Source organism: Plecotus auritus (genome assembly GCF_963455305.1).
Source record: "Plecotus auritus genome assembly, chromosome: 3".
NCBI lineage: Eukaryota > Metazoa > Chordata > Mammalia > Chiroptera > Vespertilionidae > Plecotus > Plecotus auritus.
This window is the reverse complement of record NC_137772.1, coordinates 202,751,551-202,772,924: the sequence shown is the minus strand read 5'-3', so window position 1 is coordinate 202,772,924 and position 21,374 is coordinate 202,751,551. Positions and strand designations below refer to the sequence as shown.

At 39.8% G+C, this 21,374-nt stretch overlaps 1 protein-coding gene across 2 annotated transcripts in view; it reads right to left on the bottom strand.

The window, feature by feature from the left end:
- LRP6 (LDL receptor related protein 6) overlaps positions 1-21,374 on the bottom strand; it is a 149,320-nt gene that overhangs the window by 9,380 nt on the left and 118,566 nt on the right. Inside the window, exons 14-19 of one of the 2 annotated variants that reach the window (XM_080661452.1) lie at positions 20,211-20,422; positions 18,838-19,028; positions 9,181-9,390; positions 5,737-5,862; positions 4,993-5,229; positions 3,921-4,031 (exon numbers count right to left, since the gene is read on the bottom strand). In XM_080661452.1, the coding sequence (XP_080517578.1) occupies positions 3,921-4,031; positions 4,993-5,229; positions 5,737-5,862; positions 9,181-9,390; positions 18,838-19,028; positions 20,211-20,422 (1,087 nt within the window). The remainder of the gene's footprint in view (positions 1-3,920; positions 4,032-4,992; positions 5,230-5,736; positions 5,863-9,180; positions 9,391-18,837; positions 19,029-20,210; positions 20,423-21,374) is intronic. The other variant, XM_080661453.1, reaches the window with a different exon arrangement.

Here is a 21,374-nt window from a genome sequence, read left to right as displayed (position 1 = left end):
GAGCTACAGACCGATACAGTCAACAACTTCCTGAAAAACTTCAATGGACATCCCATGGGTGACTTGAATGCAACACATTCAAAGTGAACTCTCTGTCACCAGCATCTGTCATGTTTCCTAGATGCTAGGGGTAAAGCAGATCTTAAAACAAATGAGGTGCTCTTGGCAAATTAAAGGCATTTAAATTAAATTAAAAATAAAGTAATAAAAAAACCTACATCAGCCAAACATTACATCTGCAGCCAAGATATGGAATGGTACCTCAGTTTACAGTCCCTGCAATATATTCTAGTTAATGATTCCAGTCACTCAATGAGGTATCTGTGTGTCAACCTAAACTTATCAACTATATCTAAATGGTTACCAAACCCTTTACTTCAGAAATAACTCTGAAATCTATCTTTCCACCACCACTGCTCCTCTTGATTTAGATCTTCATCATCTTCTTCCTGAACTATAATAGTCTCCTAAGCATTTTTAAATTACAGGCTGTTAAGTTACTAGATGGTGAAAACAATTTAGTGGGTTGCAAATAGAATTTTAAAACAGAAAAACGTCAGAATGCATTCTACATACTATGGATAAGTACTGTTGTATGACATATTTGTTTATGTGTGCACCACCCATGTCTTTGTATCCTCTTGATTTGGTCAAAAAAGTTTGACAGCAACCAGCCTAACATTTCCCTTCCTATAATCTTATCACTTCCAATCCACCTGCTTTACAGCTGTCCCAATTACACAGCCATGCCATCCTTTATAAGTTGTTCAATGACTCCATTATTCTGGAGAAAATGTTTAGGCTCTTCAGAAGAAAATAAAAATCCCCTATCATCTTACCTATGTTATCTCTTGCCGACACCCCCATGTATTTTGGCAGTCCCATTTACATGCAGTTTCCCAAAGGTGCCTGTTTCACTCTGTGTCTGAAAAGGATATTTTCTCTTTCTAGAATGCAATCTTTCCATTTACCTGCATAATTAACACTATTCACTGATCAACACCCTGTAACTTCATCCTATACCATTTTTCTCAAGTATTCCTTGACAAGTTGCATCTTCATTCCTAAAGAACTGACCACTCTCCTTTGTGCTACTTGTAGAAATCTATTATAGCACATTTGATATCACTTATCGCACTCCTTTGTCAATAATACCTCCTATGATTCAGGCCATATGTTTTATACACATTTAATTTTCTCACAACCTCTAGGCTAAATATTATCTTCATTCCAAGGATGAAGAAACTAAGGTTTAAGAAGAATAAGTTACGTGCTTGTAAGAGGTTGAGCTGGAATTCAATTCCATCTCTGCCTAGCTTTAAAAGTCCTAATCTTACTACTACCTCAACCATAGAGGACTTTGAGAAACTTGGTACAGGTACCCGATATCCTGAGCAAAAAGCAGGTATCTAGAAAATGTTAATGAATAAATGAATAGATTCTACAAGTCTTAGTGAGTATCCCATTTGAATTTGTAAAAATATCAGTTTAAAGTCTTTATTAAGATTAAAGTGTTTTAAAACGAGTCCTATCTAAATTCCATTAGACAGTTTTGACAGGATAGACCTGGCTTATGTTGCATTCCATTCAGAACTAAGTTTACCACTTTGGAATCCTATCTAATAAAAGAGTAATATGCAAATTAACCATCACTCCGCTACACCCACAAGCCACACCCACTAATCAGGCCCACTAGCCAATCAGGAGGGAGTATGCAAATCAACCCCAACCAAGATGGCTGCAGCCAGAGAGAGAGCAGGAGGGAGGCTTGGGTTTCCCCAGCGATGGAGGAAGCCAAGCTTTCTGCACACCCTGGCAGGCCAGGCCTCCGCTTAAGGCTACAAAGTTTCAATTATAGAAGTTAAATAAATTCCAACAGAAATGGCTGCTGCCACGGAGGGAGCAGAAGGCTTGGCTCCGCTCCAGGCTACGAAGTTTCAATTGTAGAAGATAAATAAACCCCAGATACCAGGGCCTCCACTTGGGTTGCCAGGGGGCATGGCCGGCCTGCAAACCACCACAGGCCCCTCGCCCAGGCCGCCTCTCGCCCCAAGGGAACCCCCACCCTGATCCGAGACACCCTTCAGGGCAAACCCCCACCCATGCACCAGGCCTCTATCCTCTCTAATAAAAGAGTAATATGCAGATTGACCATCACTCCAACACACAAGATGGCTGCCCCCATGTGGCCAAAGATCCTGCCCCCATGTGGACACAAGATGGCCAGCAGGGGAGGGCAGTTGGGAGGGACCAGGCCTTCAAGGGAGGGCAGTTGTGGGCGATCAGGCCAGCAGGGGAGGGCAGTTGGGTGGGACCAGACCCGCAAGGGAGGACAGTTAGGGGTGACCAGGCCTGCAGGGGAGGGCAGTTAGGGGCAAGCAGGCTGGCAGGGGAGCAGTTAGACATCAATCAGGCTGGCAGGGGAGTGGTTAGGGGGTGATCAGGCTGGCAGGCAGAAGCGGTTAGGGGCAATCAGGAAGGCAGGCAGGCGAGCAGTTGGGAGCCAGCAGTCCTGGATTGTGAGAGGGATGTCCGACTGCCCGTTTAGGCCCGATCCCACTGGGATCGGGCCTAAACGGGCAGTCGGACATCCCTTGAGGGGTCCCAGATTGGAGAGGGTGCAGGCTGGGCTGAGGGACACCCCCCCCCCCCGTGCATGAATTTCGTGCACCGGGCCTCTAGTATATTATATGTTAGGGCACTGGTCAATAGTTATGAACCTTGAAGAAACCATAGGCTATTCAGCCTATGTTCTCTAGGTCTATAAGTATATGTTGGCACAAGTGTCCTCAAGCTCTTCTTTTTTTTTTTAAATTTTTACTGTCCTTTTTAAAAATTACTTTTAAATTGATTTTTAGAGACAGAAACATCAACGTGAAAGTGCAACATCGATCAGCTGCCTTCTGCATGCCCCCTACCAGGGATCAAACCTGCAACCCAGGCATGCCCGACCCAGCAACCTCATGGTGCATGGGACAATGCCACACCAACTGAGCCACTCTGGCCAGGGCACTGTCTGTTTTTTTTAATTGATTTGAGAGGGGAAATGGGGGGAGACAAACATTGCTTCATTGTTCCACTTACTTACGCATTCACTGGTTGATTCTTGTTTGTACCCTGACCGGGATCGAACCCACAACTTTGGCGTATCAGGACAACACTTTAACCAACTGAGCTACCCGGCCAGGGAAAGCAAGCTTTTAAAATCACTGAGATACTGGTGAAATTGTATCAAGAAAAAAATGGGAGATGTTAAACATGGACTAATGTTCCGAAACTCTTAAGTTTAGACTACTGATTGACTTCCACATATTTACAAGCATATCTCATTTTCGTATGCTTCACAGATTGTGTTTTTTTTACAAATTGAAGGTATGTAGCAACCCTGTGACGAAAAAGTCTATCAGTGTCATTTTTCCAACAAGATCAGATGATAGTTAGCATTTTCTTAGCAATAAACTTTTAAAATTAAGATATGTACACTGTTTTTTAAGACATAATGCTATTGAACTTAATAGACTACATTATAGTGTAAACAAACTTTTATATGCAGTGTAAACAATAAAATTAGTTTGACTCGTTTTATTGCAATATTCACTTTATTGCAGTGGTCTGGATCCAAACCCGCAATATCTCTATGGTATGCCTGTAAACTGTTTCAGAATTTCTTAACTTTAGTTGTGGCAAAACAATATTTATTATTTTCTAATGCTTTACACTAAATGTTTCTGTGAAGATTTTTGTGCATAAGAAAACTGCTGTCTTCTGAGGACTTATTAAAAGCAAAACATGATCACCATTAATAGTTGTTTCTTAGTAAGGAACTAGTGATTATAAGTAAAACTCACACATAAAGGAAAGGAAAATGTATTTTAAAAATTTTCCCTTAAGAGTAATATGCAGGTTTTAGTCCTACTTACAACAATCCAGTTCATCTGATTTGTCACTGCAGTCCACATTATGATCACATTTCTTATGTTTTCCAATGCACTGACCATTGGCACAGCGGAACTGATCAATTAAGCAAAGCACTGGGAAAAAAGGCAAATAGTTTTCTTATTTTTACTATATTGTGAAGCCAAATACTAGCAAGTCAAAAAGTACTTTGTGGGTGCAAATGAAAACAAATTAGACTTTTAGATACATCTTAAAAATTATTCTCAGGGGATTTTTCTTGAGAGACGGAAAAGGCAATCCAGCAGGAAATTTCCTATTTTGTTTTTTATGTTAAATTTCATCATTCGCTAATTATTCTGTTAAGAATTAAATATTTCTACATGCATTCCTAGACACTAAAGAATTCCAAAATATTTGTTAAAAATAAATAAATTCACAAATTCAGTTTGTTGGGAACAAGTACTATTTTTATCTACTAAAGTTCTTTTGGCCTCATTCCTCTGTTAAGCTTTTTTTTTGTTTAATATATTTTTTTATTGGTTTCAGAGAGGAAGGGAGAGAGAGAAAGAGAGAGAAACATCAATGATGACAGAGAATCATTGATCGGTGCCTCCTGCACGTCCCACACTGGGGGTCGAGACCTACAACCCAGGCATGTGCCCTTGACGGGAATCGAACCCAGGACCCTTCAGTCTGCAGGTTAACATTCTACCCACTGAGCCAAACCAGTTAGGGATCTGTTAAGCTTATTGATGTGTATAAATCTTATGCATATTAAGTGAATTAAAACAATAATTTGGAACATGTTACTATATTTATTTTTATTACATTTATTGGGGTGACATTCATCAACATGAACATATAGCTTTCAGGTGTGGGTTTCTGGTTACAAGATCTGTATATTGCATCATGTGCTCACTACAAAATCTTTTCCTGTCATTATATATTAGTAGTCAACTATGTTTAGACATAATAAAGTCAAATGTACTTGAAAATCCCAAATCTACCACTGAGCCAAAGCAACACTCCGTTCTGAATTGCAAACAACTTAATGGAAAAAGGACTATATAACCAGGTCTTAAAATTTTTAAATACCTTCACAGTTCTTCTCGTCTGATTTATCCTGGCAGTTTGCATCTCCATTGCATCTGAGGGCACCATCAATACACTGTCCACTGGCACACTGGAACTGGGACTCTGAGCATACAGGACAATTGAGTTCATCACTGTGGTCTTCACATTCAGTAAACCCATCACACCGCCAAGCCACAGGGATACAATCAATTTCTCCCGTGAAACAAGTAAACTGCTGAGGAGAACATGTTGGGGGTTCTTCAATGAACAAGGGGGGAGGGGAGTGACAAAAACAAAATAATTGTCACGCAGAGGTAACACACCTGAGCGGAGCTCATTTAATAATCAACATATACAATCTCTTGCAGTCCAAGCAGAATGCTTCACAGTTGCTACTCAACACGTTATTTTTTTTTAAACTTAGAAAAGTTAGAATAAAAGAGTCTTATAATACCATCTTCTCAATGGTTTTTTTGAGTGTATAAGCTCTTTCAATCTTTGTTCACAGAAATATATATTTTATGTTGTTTTTATGGTAGAAAATACTGATTTGGGGGGCTACATTTTATATCAGTTTATAATCATAATGTTTAATAGCTATATCAACTCAGTTACGTAACAATTTTCCTATCATTAGAAATCAGATTATTTTTAAATTTCTGTCACTGTAGACAACAGTCTTTCTCTTTCATTTGAATTAACTTCAAGTTACAGAACATGTTAATTGGCATTTAGACCTGCACAGGAAAATGATAACATATTTACCTCCACATGATAGTTCATCTTGAAGCAGAACCAAGTGCATAGGGCAAGAGCACCTTGTAGTACCATCTCCTTTTACAAGACAAATATGTGAACAGCCACCATTATCCTGAGCACAAGGGTGCTGTCCTGCAAAAAAAAAAAAAAAAAAAAAAAAAAAAAGGAAAGAAGGAAGAGAGGACAGCCAGGTCAAAATCAATCATTTATGAATTACGAAGGATTTATCACACATATATAATTCTTTGCTCCATCCCTACACAATCTATAAGAAAATGAGGACAACAAAACACTGTTTTTACACATTTATATATAAAATATTTTAAAGTATTTTAAGCAAAGTAATGATACAGCTCATGTTAATTTTGTAACTAAGAAAAGCTGATTACTGAAACTAAAAAAAGGTGTAGGAAGAATGAGACTACATAAAAACTCTTCTAAACTATAGATTTTAACTCAGAAATTCTAACTTTCTAAAAAAGAAGATGATTTTACTCAAAAAGTATATATTAATAAAGAATCCACTGAAAAAACTTAAATTCACATGGAACTCAACCAATCAGAAATAATCAAAATTACTTGTTTAGTCAATTGCAAAAGATAACCTGCAATGTGCCCTGGCTGGAGTGGCTCAGTTGGCTGAGCATCATCCCATACACCAAAAGGTGGCAGGTTTGATTACCGGTCAGGACACATGCCAGAGTTTTGACTCCAATCTCAGTAGGGGGCCTGCAGGAGGCAGCCTGATTGTTGTTTCTCTCTCACATCCATGTTTCTCTCGCTCCTCTTCTTCCTTCCTCTCTCGCTCTAAAATCAATAATTACAATTTTTAAAACGATAACCTGCAATGTTACAAATGTTTAATTTCCTCATATTTGGGTTAAAGGAAATAAATACACCATCTGGCAACTATTCAAAGTCTGTCTGACAGATTGTATTCAATGAAATCATTGCTAAGAATTTTCTACTTAGCTTGTGTTGAAGGTAACTGGACATTTGCCATCACAGAATACCAACATCTGATGTATACACCCATTTGTTATCTGACTTTTCACTAACACATCAGTCCTGTTTTGGTGAGTGCTGATGAACTTGAGGGAGTGGTTACCTACCAATGGGCAGTATGTTATACAACAGCAATGTCCCAAAACAGACATCAGTCATTAGATTAGGATACATAAACTATATGACAGTGTTTCTCAACCTTTTAATTCTATGGCACTTTTGATAAAAATCTCATTCTCTTTAATGTTCTTAGAAATTTGAAAAAAAAATGTTTTTCCAAATATATAACCATATTTAAATGTTCAATTATTTATAAAAAAGATACCACACCCCCTGGAAATTCTGAAAACCTCAATTGAGATCTTATATTAACTGAATAAATAACTTAGGCACTGTGTTATTACTACCTTATTCCTATTAGATGTTCTGCATGAGTTACATATCATAACATAGAATGGCAACAATTCTAACTTTCTAATTCTTAAATACCTCTGAACTTAACTTCCAAGTTCACAAACTGTGACAAAATAATGAGGACTTGAACAAGCAATGGTGCTCTTATTCCTCTATTCTCCTTTCATATTCTAATTTGATTTAAAGGCATTGTACTGAGAAGGCATTTCAATAGTATTCTCTCTCTCTCTCTCTCTCTCTCTCTCTCTCTCTCTCTCTTTCATCTCACCCAAGGATATTTTCACCATTCATTTAGAGACAGATAAGAGAGACAGACAGACATCAAAGTGAGAGAGACATATCGATAGGTTGCCTCTTGCTCATGCCTGACCCGAGGCCAGGGATCAAACCTGCAACCCAGGTACGTGCCCTTGATGGGGGGTTGAACCCGATACCCTTTGGTATGCTGATCCATGCTCTGAACACTGAACACACAGGCCAGAGCGCAAAAGCACAATCATGTAAGACCTATAGTAATTATTGCTATGAAGGTAGTTTTGATTACAGACACCTATTAACAAGGAAATAGGCCAAGATGATCAGCCATTTTGAAGTTTTCAGTAAGATAAAAGAATATTTATGGCTACTTTTTTAAAGCTGATAATTGAAAACTTTATCCAAGAGGGAAAAAAACCAAGCACTTATTAAAGCACATATTCCAAGTTTACTTACACAGCTTTTAGTTTGCTTTTGCTCAAAAATAAAGTTATTCCATTATAACTATACTAGTGGCCCAATGCACGAATGAAGATTCGTGCAAGAATGGGCCTTCCTTCCCCTGGCTGTGGCACCGCCTTCGCTCTGGCCTGAGCCGCCTTTCTACCTTCCCACGCTGCCCAGAGGCCCCGAGCGGCTGGGGTGGTGCGGAACGCCAGCTTCTTTGCCATGGCGATGATAAAAACATCCTGCCTCATCCCCGACCGCTCCTGTATATGCAAATTACCCTGCCATCTTTGTTGGGTTAATTTACATACTCACTCCTGATTGGCTGGTGGGTGTTGCAAAGGCACAGTCAATTAGCATGATACTCTTTTATTAGGTAGATTCATCATTATATAAACATAACATATGCTTTAGTTTGAACTATGAGGTATACAGAGAATGAAATGTATGTTTTATATCAGTATTCTTAAAGGGACTGAAGGAGAGAAAGAAAGGGCATGACAAGCAGAGCGTCTGTTGTACCTGAGAACGTTTTTGAAAATGAGCAAGACCATTCCATTCCCCCATTTCTATTTTATGGAGGAAAAGGTTAAGTTTAATTTAAAAAGCTCCCAGATGAATTTAATATAAGGCTGTAAAAGCACAAAGTTAGCCCTAGCCAGTTTGTTCAGTGGCTAGAGCAGGGGTGAGCAAACTTTTTGACTCGAGGGCCACAATGGGTTCTTAAACTGAACCGGAGGGCCGGAACAAAAGCATGGATGGAGTGTTTGTGTGAACTAATATAAATTCAAAGTAAAGGAGCGGAGGGGAGAGCAAGAGAACCCTCCGCTCTTTCGGCTCCGTGAGCCGGATAGAACAGCCGAACGGGCCGGATCCGGCCCACGGGCCGTAGTTTGCCCACGGCTGGGCTAGAGCATCGGCCCTCAGACTGAAGGGTCCTGGGTTCAATTCCGGTCAAGGGCATGTACCTTGACTGCAGGCTCAATCCCTGACCCCAGTTGAGGCACGTGGGGGAGGCAACTAATTGAAGTGTCTCTCTCACACTGATGCTCCTCTCTCTGTTTCTCCCCCTTCCTTCCACTCTCTCTAAAAATCAATGGAAAAAATATCTTTGGGTGAGGATTAAAAATAAATAAGTAAGTAAGTAAGTAAGTAAGTAAGTAAATAAATAAATAAGCAAACAAATAAACGTTAAAAAAAAAAGGCAAAACCAAAAGTACATGAAAATCTTCAAGATAAAGCAGTAAGAAGACACAAAATAGCATCTTAATATTATCTTAAATTCTTAAACACAAATCCTACAATGAGCAGTACACTCTCAGCACTTACTATATTCCTGAAGGTTCAGCTCCTTTACGGCATGAATGTCACTAAGCTGGGCTATTCGAGCCTGGACTTTGGTTCTACCCTCTCGACCTGTCATGTCAATTTTTTCAATCATTTGCTGCTGCTTATCAATCCAATAGAGCCAATTTTCAAACACAGTCAGTCCCACGGGCTGCAAGATATTGGAGTCTTCTAATACTATCCGGTTGGCACCTTGGAAAAAAGAACATTCACCAGAAATAATTCATGTGGGCTAAGTCATACATTCAACAATTATTTATTGAAATAATCAGATTCTAAAAGTTCTGAAAAGAAAAATATAAACTCTCTACCACAAAACTTCAGAATCATTCTTAGAAGATATATACATACCAGAAGATAGATAACAGACTAGACATTCAAGTGCAATCAAGAGCAAATAAGTAAGTGTCCAATACATAGTAAATATCGTAATTCATAAAAATGTAGAAAAGAACAGAGCAGTTTTCAGATGTTTTTTAAAGTTGAGTCCATTTTTCAAATTAAATTTCATGAAAAGCTCTTACATATAAAAACAGATGAAAATGATATTTCTCTGGATGAAGCAGTGGTGGTGAGCCCAGAGCTCTTTGCTTCCCCACTCATGGAGTACACCTGAGGCATCTGTGAAGAACTTCACCCTCACCCCACTCAGGACACAGAAAAACAACTGACTCAAAAGTCACCTGGATCAAGCTGCAGCTCAAAGTAGGAATTCTTCCTACAACATTACAGACACAGAGTCATCCGGACTCTGAAGAAGTAATCTATTTCTGTTGCTGAACTGTGAGAAAGTTCTTTCACAGTGTGCTAAAATCCCATAGCTTTCCCCTCATTTAAACAGAAAAAAAATATACTCATTCTTTTCCTCTTCCTCCTATTAGTCTCTCAAATAGCTCTATAATATATTATCATGCTTACTAAGTGATGAGGTTCAATCAAAAAGCCATTAGCTTATACTTTGAAAATATCAGGGAAAGTTCCAGAAACCGGAGGCAAGCATAAAGCTAAACTTTAATACAGAAAAGTAGGGAGATAGACCAGATGAAAAGGCACTGCCTAAGTCAACATTCAGATCGATGGTGGGTTAAAAACAATGCTCCCTCCTACAAATCTACTAAAATGGTGGTAAACAAAATTAAGGTATAAACCCATAAAAACAAATAGGACAGAAGAGCAGAGTGACATAAAATTTAGAAGTTGGAGACCAGACAGATCAAATATAATAACACAGTATCCCAGGAAAAATTAAATGCCTAGAGTTAGTGAAGCCAACAGCAAAATCAGCTAGCTCACACACCAGAAGAGCCAGGTATTTTCGGATGGAGCAAAAGGAGGAGTTATGTGACTGAGGCTGAAAGAATACCAGCTGAAAACAAGTATAAGAAGTAAGGCAGCTCTTGGATCTCCTTCCTTCCTCTAGCAGAAGACTGAAGATCTGCCTCCTAAAGAGGTTAAACTAGACTTCAATATACGAGGCAAAGACAAAGAGGTAGTGCCATACGTAGGATTTTACCGGGGAATTACTTAAGAGTTTACTGATAATTGGCTGGACTCTCTCCAACACCCTTCTCCCACTAGACTCCAAAAACACTAGCATCAAGTTTTTATCCTCCTAGAGAAGACTAGAAGGTTTCCCTATAGGAAAAACAAACCACCACCACCACCAATGACCAAACAAAAAACCTGAGGTATCCAAAAGAAAAGAACTTTAGATAGTGTCACCTGGGAGTCCCATTAGAAAACAGCCAGGTCTGTGCCTCACTATTAAATACAAACAAACAACTAACGATCACCAGATACTCAAAGCCCAAGACAAACAGAACAAAGAAACTTACAGAAAAAGACGCAATTAAGAGCAGAAGAAAAATCAACAGCAACAAAAACCCTTAAAGAACAGGATGCTTTTAGTAGAGGGAAGACAGAGAACACAAAAGAACCCTTGGAAATTAAAAAATCCAACAAGAGGGTTGAAAGACAAATTTGAAAAACTCCCCCAGAAAGCAGAACGAAAAGACATAGATAGATAATAGGAAAGGAAAATACAGTTATAGTCAAAACGGCACATTTTAATAAAACTTCCAGAATGAGAAAACAGGAAAGAAATAGTCAAAGAAACCACATTTAAAAACACTTCAGAACTCATGGTATAAGTTTCCAGATAGAAAGGATTCACTTGGTAACCAGTTCAGTGAAAGAAACAAAGAAACAAAGAAAAGAGGGGAGCAGGATCACACAAAGGCACATTATCATCAGGTTCTAAAAAACACTCAGAAACGAGAATGGGTAAAAGCTTCTGAAGGGAAAATAAAGGATCACATGTAAAGTCAGGAATCATAATGATACAAAACTTCCCAATGGCGTGAGATGCTTAAAGACAATGGAGTTCTGCCTTCAAAATTCAGAGAGGAAAGAGATATGAAACAGGAATCCTACACACATTCAAATTGTCAACCAAGTGTGATAGGGGGGAAAAAAACAGATAAATAAGATCAAGAATTTTAAACTCCCATAAAACCCTTTTCAAGAAGCTTATAGAGGATGTGTTCTATCAAGAAAAAGGAATTAACCAGAGAAATGGAGTCCAGGAAACAGTAGGTACAGCACCAAGAAGACTGGCAAGTACATTCCCAGGATAATAGTGAAAGGAGGTTGCCCTAGAAAGCAAGCAAATCTGGGTTGGAGCAAGATGATAAAGAAGTTCAGCAGCCCAGCTGGCATGGCTCAGTGGTTGGGCATTGACCTATGAACCAGGCGGTCACAGTTCGATTCCCAGTCAGGGCATGCAGGAGACAACTGATCAATGATTCCCTCTCATCATTGATGTTTCTATCTCTCCCTCTCCCTTCCTCTCTGAAATCAATAAAAATATATTTAAATATATATATATATATATATTTAATGAAAAAAGGAGAAGTTCAGCAATATGCTTTCAATTCAAAAGAAAAAAAGATGGATTGTTTGATGCATCTGTATGTATTGAAACAATGTTTACATTAGACAAAGTTAACTTCAGGGAGGAAAATAGCCATAAATAACAAATAATTAAGTATAAACTTAAAAAGTATGATATAACTATGTTGGGAGTCTGGGAGGCGAGTTTATATGTGTTATTTTGGGGAATCTATGGCTTAAGATAGCAAAATCTTTATCTTCCATCAAAGGCAGTCAACTTGTAATGTATAAAATTAAAAAACTGAGAAATAGCAGTTCTAAGCAAGTTATTTTAAGACTAGAGGCCCAGTGCACGAAATTCGTGCATGGGGGCAGGGGGTAGTGTGTCCCTCAGCCCAGCCTGCACCCTCTCCAATCTGGGATCCCTCTCACAATCCAGGATTGCTGGCTCCCAGCTGCTCGCCTGCCTGCCTTCCTGATTGCCCCTAACTGCTTCTGCCTGACAGCCTGATCACCCCCTAACCACTCCCCTGCCAGCCTGATTGATGCCTAACTGCTCCCCTGACAGCCTGTTTGCCCCTAACTGCCCTCCCATGCAGGCCTGGTCCCCCCCCCAACTGCTCTCCCCTGCAGGCCTGGTCCCCCCCAACTGCCCTTTCCTGCAGGCCTGGTCGCCCCTTAACTGCCCTCCCCCTTCAGGCTTGATCGCCCCCAACGGCCCTCCTTTGCAGGCCTGGTCCCTCCCAACTGCCCTCACCTGCTGGCCATCTTGTGGCGACCATATTGTGTCCACATGGGGGCAGCCATCTTGTGTGTTGGAGTGATGGTCAATTTGCATATTATTCTTTTATTAGATAGATAACTGAAAATGGATGTTTCTGAGAGTGGGAATGAGTAGAGCAGACCTGTTTTTCTGTAATAAGCCAAGTGGAATCATTTGATTCCCATAAATATTTACATGATGACAAACTTAAAACAGTAATAAGAGTGATTAAAAATGATTAATTGGTGGTAGAAAAGGATGGACTTAAGTGGACAATCAGGGAAAAAGAGAATATAAAAACATGCTTATTTATTCAACAAACAAAGCATGTACTAAGTACAATCCAGTACAAAAGGTCCGGTGGGAGACTAAAAATATTAAGTTGAGTCTGCCGGTGTGGCTTAGTGGTTGAGCATTGATCTATGAACCAGGAGGTGAGGGCTTGATTCCCAGTCAGGGCTCATGCCTGGGTTTCAGGCTTGATCCACAGTAGGGGGTATGTGGAAGACAGCCAATTAATAATTCTCTCTCATCTTTGATGTTTCTATCTCTCTCTCCCTCTTTCACTCTCTGAAATCAATAAAAACATGTTTAAAAAATATTAAGCATTAGCATATCAAATCTAGCAATATAAATATAAAAAGGATACTATATCATGCCAAGTTTGGTTTATTTTAGCAACTAAAAACAGAAGGGAACTTTCTTAATCTGATTTTTAAAAATATATATATATTTACAGAAAAACTTTAGCAAACATAATACCTAGTCACAAAGTATTAAATGCTTTTCCCCAGATCAAGTAAACAAAACAAAACAAAAAATCACAAGGCTTCTATTATTACAATCAACATTGTATTGGGGATCCCAGCCAGTAGTGTATAAGGCAACAAGGAAAAAAAAGACTAGAAAAGAAGAAATAAAACTCATTATTTGTAGACAAATGTTTCTGTAATGTAGAAATCCTTTAGCTATAGCATGGAGTCTGGAAACAAGCTCAATATACTGAGGAGGACAGATGGACTGTATTTGCATATTACAGCTATAATCAGAAAATAAAATCTTAAAAATTTAGAATACACTTTATCACTAGCATTCAAAAGCATCAGATTCCAAAAAAATAATTCTAATGAAAGATGGGCAAGACCTCTACATAGAAAACAATAATAAACAGACAGAAATTAAAATTCCAAATGAATGGAGGAATATAACAATGTTCATGGGTTGGAAGACTAATATTATAAAGACTAGAAGGCCCAGTGCACAGGGGGGACCCCTCAGCTCAGCCTGTACCATCTCCAATCCAGGACATCCCTCCCACAATCTGGGACCTCTGGCTCCTAACTGCTCACCTGCCTGCCTGCCTGCCTGATTGCCCCTAACTGCCCCCCTGCAGGCCTGATCATCCCTAACTGCCCCCCCCCACCTGCCTGGTCACCCCCAACTGCCCCCCCGCCAACCTGGTCACCCCCAACTGCCCCCCCTGCCAGCCTGGTCACCCCCAACTGCCCCCCTCTGGCAGCCTGGTTGCCCCTAATTGCCCCCCCTGCCGGCCTGATCATCCCTAACTGCCCCCCCCCACCTGCCGGGTCACCCCCAACTGCCGCCCCCTACCGACCTGGTTGCCCCCAACTGCCCTCCCCCGCCAGCCTGGTCACCCCCAACTGCCCCCCCTGCCAGCCTGGTCACCCCCAACTGCCCCCCCCCTGCCGACCTGGTCACCCCTAACTGCCCTCCCCCACCAGCCTGGTCGCCCCCAACTGCCCCCCCTGCCAGCCTGGTTGCCCCATGCAGCCTGCTGTTCAGTCGTTTGGTCATCCCTCACTAACCCCCCTGCCAGCCTTGTCACCCCACACAGCCTGTGTTCGGTCGTCCATTCGGCTGTTTCGGTCATGACGACCCCTGGCTTTTTATATATTAGGATAACAATTCTCTCTAAATTGATTTATAAATCCAAAGCAAACCCAGTCAAAATTCTAGTATTGCTATTTCCAATATTTTGCCATTAAAAGCAGCACTGCAGTAAATATTTTGTGCACATGTCTGAACAAGTCTCTATGGCCTAAACACAGTAGTGGAATTGCTATGTCATCTGGTATCTATAGATTCAATTTGAATAGATATATCCTAATTGCTCTCCAAAGTGACTGCATCAATTTAAAACCCTCACCAAAAGTATAATGAGAATTGCCACTCCAGTATTTGGTATTATCAGACTTCTAAATTATCTCCAGTCCAATAGTTTTAGAAGTATATTTCATTATTAATAAAATTTGTATTTCCCTGTTTGATATTGAGGTTAATTTATTTGTCCTTCATGTTTCTTGTCTGAATTGCTATTCACAGGTTTTGCTCATTTTCCTATTATTAATTTCTAGAAATTCTTTATTTAGAAAATATTTGGGGAGACATACACAAGGGCTTCAAAATTCTCTCTAATGTTTTATTTCAAGGGAGAGAAAGAGGAAGGGAGGTTCAAAAGCAAATATGGCTGAACACTAAGATTTGACAAAGTTGAATGGTAGGAACTCTGTGCTTTCTCCATGCTGGAACCATTTCATAATTAAGGGTGGGGAAAAATTCACAGAAAAGAATGGAAGTTAATTAATTAAAGTGTAAAATAATAATTTTATGGGTTTTTCCTTTTTTAATATTTTCTAAACTGTAATGAATGTGTTACTCTTATAACAAAAAATAAGCATCATAAATGAAGAGAACTAGAGAAAAGGAAAGAAGAGGGGGAAAAACTCTTCAATGCTAATAAAAGAGTTAAGACATTGATATAAATAGCAATATACAAATTAAAGTTGATATAAGAGATATAGGTGATCAGATGAGGGAAAGAATAGATTATACTAGGTACATGCACACACATGCAAAAGTGTGTGCATGATTGTTTGAAATCATAGAAGGCAAATGAAACAGAAGCATTTGAACCTGAAAAGACAGAATATTTTTTTAGTTAAAAAAAAAAATTACAAATGTATTCAAACATAAAAATTCAAATGATAGTTCATAGCAGCACAATTTACAATAGCTAAGATTTGGAAACAGCCTAAGTGCCCATCAGCAGATGAGTAGATTAAAAACCTGTGGTACATTTACACAATGGAATACTACGCTGCTATAAAAAAGGAACTTTTACCATTTGCAACAGCATGGATGGAACTGGAGAGCATTATGCTAAGTGAAATAAGCCAGTCAGAGAAAGATAAATATCACATGATTTCACTCATATGTGGAATATAATGAACAACATAAACTGATGAACAAAAACAGATCCAGAGACAAGGTAACACTGAACAGACCATCCAACCTCAGAGAGAAGGAGAGGGGAGGGGGGGAAGGGGGGGTATGTGTGTGTTACAGATCAACCAAAGGACTTGTATATATGCATATAAGCATAATGGACACAGACACTGGGGCGGTGGGGGTTTGTCCTGGGGGGTTAGGAGTGGCCAGAGGAGGGGGGGTCAATCAGAGAAAAAGGAGACATATGTAATACTTTAAACACTAAAAAAAATTCAAATGATACAAAAATACTCTTAATATATTAGTATGCTAATCTTTCAGACTTTTCTCAAGGTATATTTATTTGTATACTAGAGGCCTGATGCACAAAATTCATGCAACAGTAGGCCTTCACAGTCCTGGCTGCCAGGGCCCTTACAGCCCCAGCTGCCTCATGGCCCCGGCTGCCTCATGGCCCCACGGCCCCGCCCCCTGCCCACACCTGCCTTGGCCTGGTGCTGACTGCATCCACCACCACACACCCCCGGCTCCCCAGTTCCGCGGAGCCCCCCGATCGATCGCCCACACAGGGTGGCCTGGGCCTCCCTCTTTGGGGCGATCATGGAGCCCCCTCCCCCCCGATTGATCCCCCCCGGCTGACCCTGGCGGTTAGTGCGCGTCATAGCAACCAGTCGTTCCCAGTTGTTCCGCCATTAGGGTCAATTTGCATATTACCCTTTTATTATATAGGATTTCTCAAGGAATATACACACATATATACCCATGTTTCTTAATAGTGTGTGTATAGCGTGTCTATAATATGTATATATTATATAAATATTTTGGAAGGCAATTTACCAATAAATATAATATAGAAAATATACAATTAAATTTTAAACAAAATTAGATCTTAATAAACAACTTAATTTTTAAAAATCATTCTTCTGCCCTAGCCAATTTTGCTCAGTAGTTAGAATGTCGGCCTGAAGACTGAAGGGTCTTAAGTTTGATTCCAGCCAAGGTCACATACCTTGGTTGCAGGCTTGATCATTCCACCCCCTCCCCATGGGGCTTGTGTAAGAAGCAACCAATCGATGTCCCTCTCTCCCTCTCTCTCTCTTACTTCCTCCCTCCCTCCCTTCCATTCTCTCTGAAAGCAATGGAAAAAATATCCTCTGCTGAAGTTTAATAAAAAATAATAATACTAAAAATAAAAATCATTCTTCCATGTCACTACACACAGATCTACCTCATTTGTTGGAATGACTGCAATACTCCACACACTTGATATAGTAGAATGTACTTCTCTGTAATAGGCTATTACAAATAATGATTATCAAATACCATTTACAATTGGGTCAGCATTTCTATAAGCAGCTATCTAAAAGGAAAATTTATTGGCAAATAGTTCTCCAAAAAGGTTCTACCAATTTCCATTTCTACCAAAGTGCATGAAAGTATTTTCTGCTTTTCTTGCCAGTGTTAGATATAATCAACTTTAACATATTTTTGCCACTCTGATAGACATAAATAGTATACCATTTTAATTTCATTTTCATGATCACTTGTAAGGCCACACAGAATATTTGTGGGGAGAAGAAGTAACTATGAGTGTAGATAGAGAGGACTGCAGAGAAATGAAAAAGACAAACAAATGATTTGATTTAGTGGCAAAACACCAGGAATATAAAGGTCATTTGAGTATGCTGATGAGCTTATGTACCAACTTAAGTGTACAACTAGACTTTTTTTCCTTCAGGCTATGAGACTACCCTAAAGATTGTTTTTTTTTAAGCACAGGAGTGAGATGATTAGAAACCATACTTCAAAAAATTAATCTAGGAATCTATATATATAAAAAGCTAAGTGACCGTCCAGTAGGTATGACGCACACTGACCACCAGGAGCTGCCGAGCTGCAGTGACTTGGCAGCAGTGGTTCTCGGATGATGCACACCAGAACCAGAGAGGAGGGAGCCTGATTCCTCGTGGGGCCGCGTAATTCCACCTTCGGCTGTGGGTTATGTTGTTACTGGGGCACTGTTGGCCCCAAATCTGATTTACTGCACGCTGCGTTTGTGTTCTACACCCTGTACAACAGCAAGTTTGCAGAGTTCCCTCTCACATTCTGGGACCCCTAGGTGGATGTCAGGAGAGCCAGTTTAGGCCCAATCCCCGCAGGCCAGGCCAAGGGACCCCACCTGCCGGAGGGATCCTGCTCACTCCACAACGCCCTTGGAGCCACTGCACCGACCCAGGTGTGGCTGGCCAGGGAGGGACCACGGGAGGTTGGCTCCAGGGCGTGTCCACCCGTCTTGTCCAGTCCTGCCCCACCCGCCACCTTCTAATTAATTTCCTTTCAATGTGCACGAATCCGTGCATCAGGCTACTAATAGCTTATAAAGTTTCAGAGGTGGGGGATCAGCAGGGAGGAGACTAATCATAGGTTAGAATTCAGGACAGAGACAATGTGAACATAAACTAGAGCAGAACTAGGAAAGAAGAAGAGATGCATTAGAAATATATTACTTACAGAGCCCAAATGAAAAATATTGGCAAGTTATTAGATAAGAGGGAGTAATCATATTGATGGTTGAAGAAAGAAGTGCTTCCCAACCAACTTGATGCTGACTACTTTTGGTGAATAAAACTATAAAAAAAATGTACACAAAAATAATATAGTGGAAGAAAAATACAAATACTGATGCATCATCTCAATAACTGAAATAAAAACAAGGAAACATTTTTCTTGGGTACCTGAGAGATCACTGCTTTCAATTCGCCGGAGATCTGAATCAGCCCAAAAGAGCTTGCCCAATCTGCTATCAAGGGCTAAAGCAATTGGTTTACTTAAGCCACTAAAAAATAGAACCTCCCGTTCTGTTCCATCCAAAGCAGCTCGTTCAATTTTCGGAGACCTTTCCTGAAGATTGGTAAAATACATATACCTGAAGAAAAGGGAGGAAACAATGAGTTTACCAGAGTAAGAAATAATACAAAATGAGAATATTCTTACTGATTACAACAAAAAGAGCTAGAATATTATAAAATCTTATTTTGAAATGTTTCAGAATATTTTTTAAAATGCCATGAGATATTTTTACTACTTTCAGTAATAGAAACAAAGGGTACACATAATTTCTGAGGGAGCTACTCATAACTTTCATGGATTAATGAAACAAGGTGATAGGGCACAGCACACCCATTCTTTTGAAATACTACAATAAAATAAAATAAATAAAACAAAAGAGCAGTAACCAGAGACCTGGACACAAAATTTTAAAATCCTTCCCTAATTAGTCCATTTCATAACTAAAAAGAGTTCATAAGAATCATCCTTTTTAAAAAATATATTGATTTTTTACAGAGAGGAAGGGAGAGAAATAGAGTTAGAAACATCGATGAGAGAGAAACATCGATCAGCTGCCTTCTGCACACTCCCCACTGGGCATGTGCTCGCAACCAAGGTACATGCCCTTGACCGGAATCGAACCCAGGACCCTTGAGTCCACAGGCTGACGCTCTATCCACTGAGCCAAACTGGTCAGGGCAGAATCATTTCTTATATTTATATTCTTTTTCCTATAACTCTTTTGAAGTCAGCTACTTTCCCTGCCGAATTCCTTATTATTTATTCAGATGCATAAACATATTATTTACTAAATGCAAAGCTCTGTATTAAATGAAAGAAGACATAGTAGTTCTTGGCATAAAGAAACCTACATTCTAGTAGAAAATATAAGACTGAAAACAAAAATTGTAACGTCAATCGGAAAGACTAGGTATGACTAGAGAGGCACAGATATAAAGAGTGCTGGGCATTTGGGAGAGAGGAAAAATCACATCTGGCTAGGGGTGGGGTAGATCAAGGAGAACTTCATGGATGATGTTGCAGTTCAAATAGTCCTGGAAGTATAGGCATAAGTTAGAATTAAAGCAACAGTGACCAAGAAAGAAAATTATAGGCAATAAAATCAGAGAAAGCAAAAAATGCAGGGGCCAACAGATGGAGAATGTCAAGTTTTTCACTGGAACACAGGACACTTAAAGGTAAATAACTAAGGACTGAAAAGGAAGGCTGATGAGGGTCTTAAAGGCCAAGACATCTGAACGGCACTTTAGTGACATACCCTTTCTCTGGGTTTACCACGATGGCTCGAGGCCTGTCTTGCTCGCCTTTTAGCACCACTCCAATTGATCTCCCATCTAGTCTTGTTACAGTAATGACGTTGGTGGCCTCACAAGTCCAGTAGATGTACCGGCTATAAATATCAATGCTGAGGTCATAGGGTTGTATTTCTAGGTTCTGATTCGGTACTGAGCTCACAACCACAGTAAAGCCCTAGGGAAAGAAAAAGACACACATAGAAAATTAAGCTCCAAACCAGAAGCCCTGAGGTGATCACTCACAATGCTTACATTTATGTAGTCACTCATCTGAGAAGGAAGTCTTAAGGGACATTTCTTACTAACATTTTTTATGAGTAATGTGCTTCTTTGTTAACATTCATTTCATTTGGTTATTATGACATGGGGCAGAAGAGTGAGCTAAGGAGGTATTAGTTGTTCTAAGAACCTGATATAGTGCATTGATTAAAGATGAGCGTGAGATGGTGGCACGCTCTTTTACCGACAACCCTGGCTACAACCACCGCTAGAAATATCTCAAAAGCAATAGTTCTCAACAAGGGGGCAACTCTGCATTTGTAAATGCCTAGACCAGGGCACTTGGCAATGTTTGGAGACATTTTTTGTTATCATGCCTATGGGAGGTATAGCTGGCATCTAGTGGGTAGAGGCCAGTGGTGCTGCTAAACAGTCTACAATGTACAGGTCAGTCCTCCGCAACAAAGAGTTATCCAGCCCAAAAGCGTCAACAGTGCTGAAGCTGACAAACTCTAGAGACAACAGCAGTTGGGGCCATAAACCACAGCTATCAATCATGTCTGTCTCTAATCCTTAAACCTACCAAAAAAAAAAAAGTATTTCTTTTATATAAAGCCAAGCAAAATGAGTCTTTTTCACCTGTTCTATCTGAATAAATTATATTTTATTTACTTGGCATCTCTGAGGTAACATATTCTGTAATGAGGCTATCTCATTTATTTACCATGTCTTTGGCTATATAATAACACCTATAATTTCTCTCTACTAATTATCAGCCTGTTAGAACTGGCCTACATTGAGTAAAGTACATATGCCATAAACCACTATAACTATACCCCTAAATGATCCCTCAGCCACCCTCAATATATTATCACTTTCTCTTTTGTGTGAGATAAGCCACATAAAAA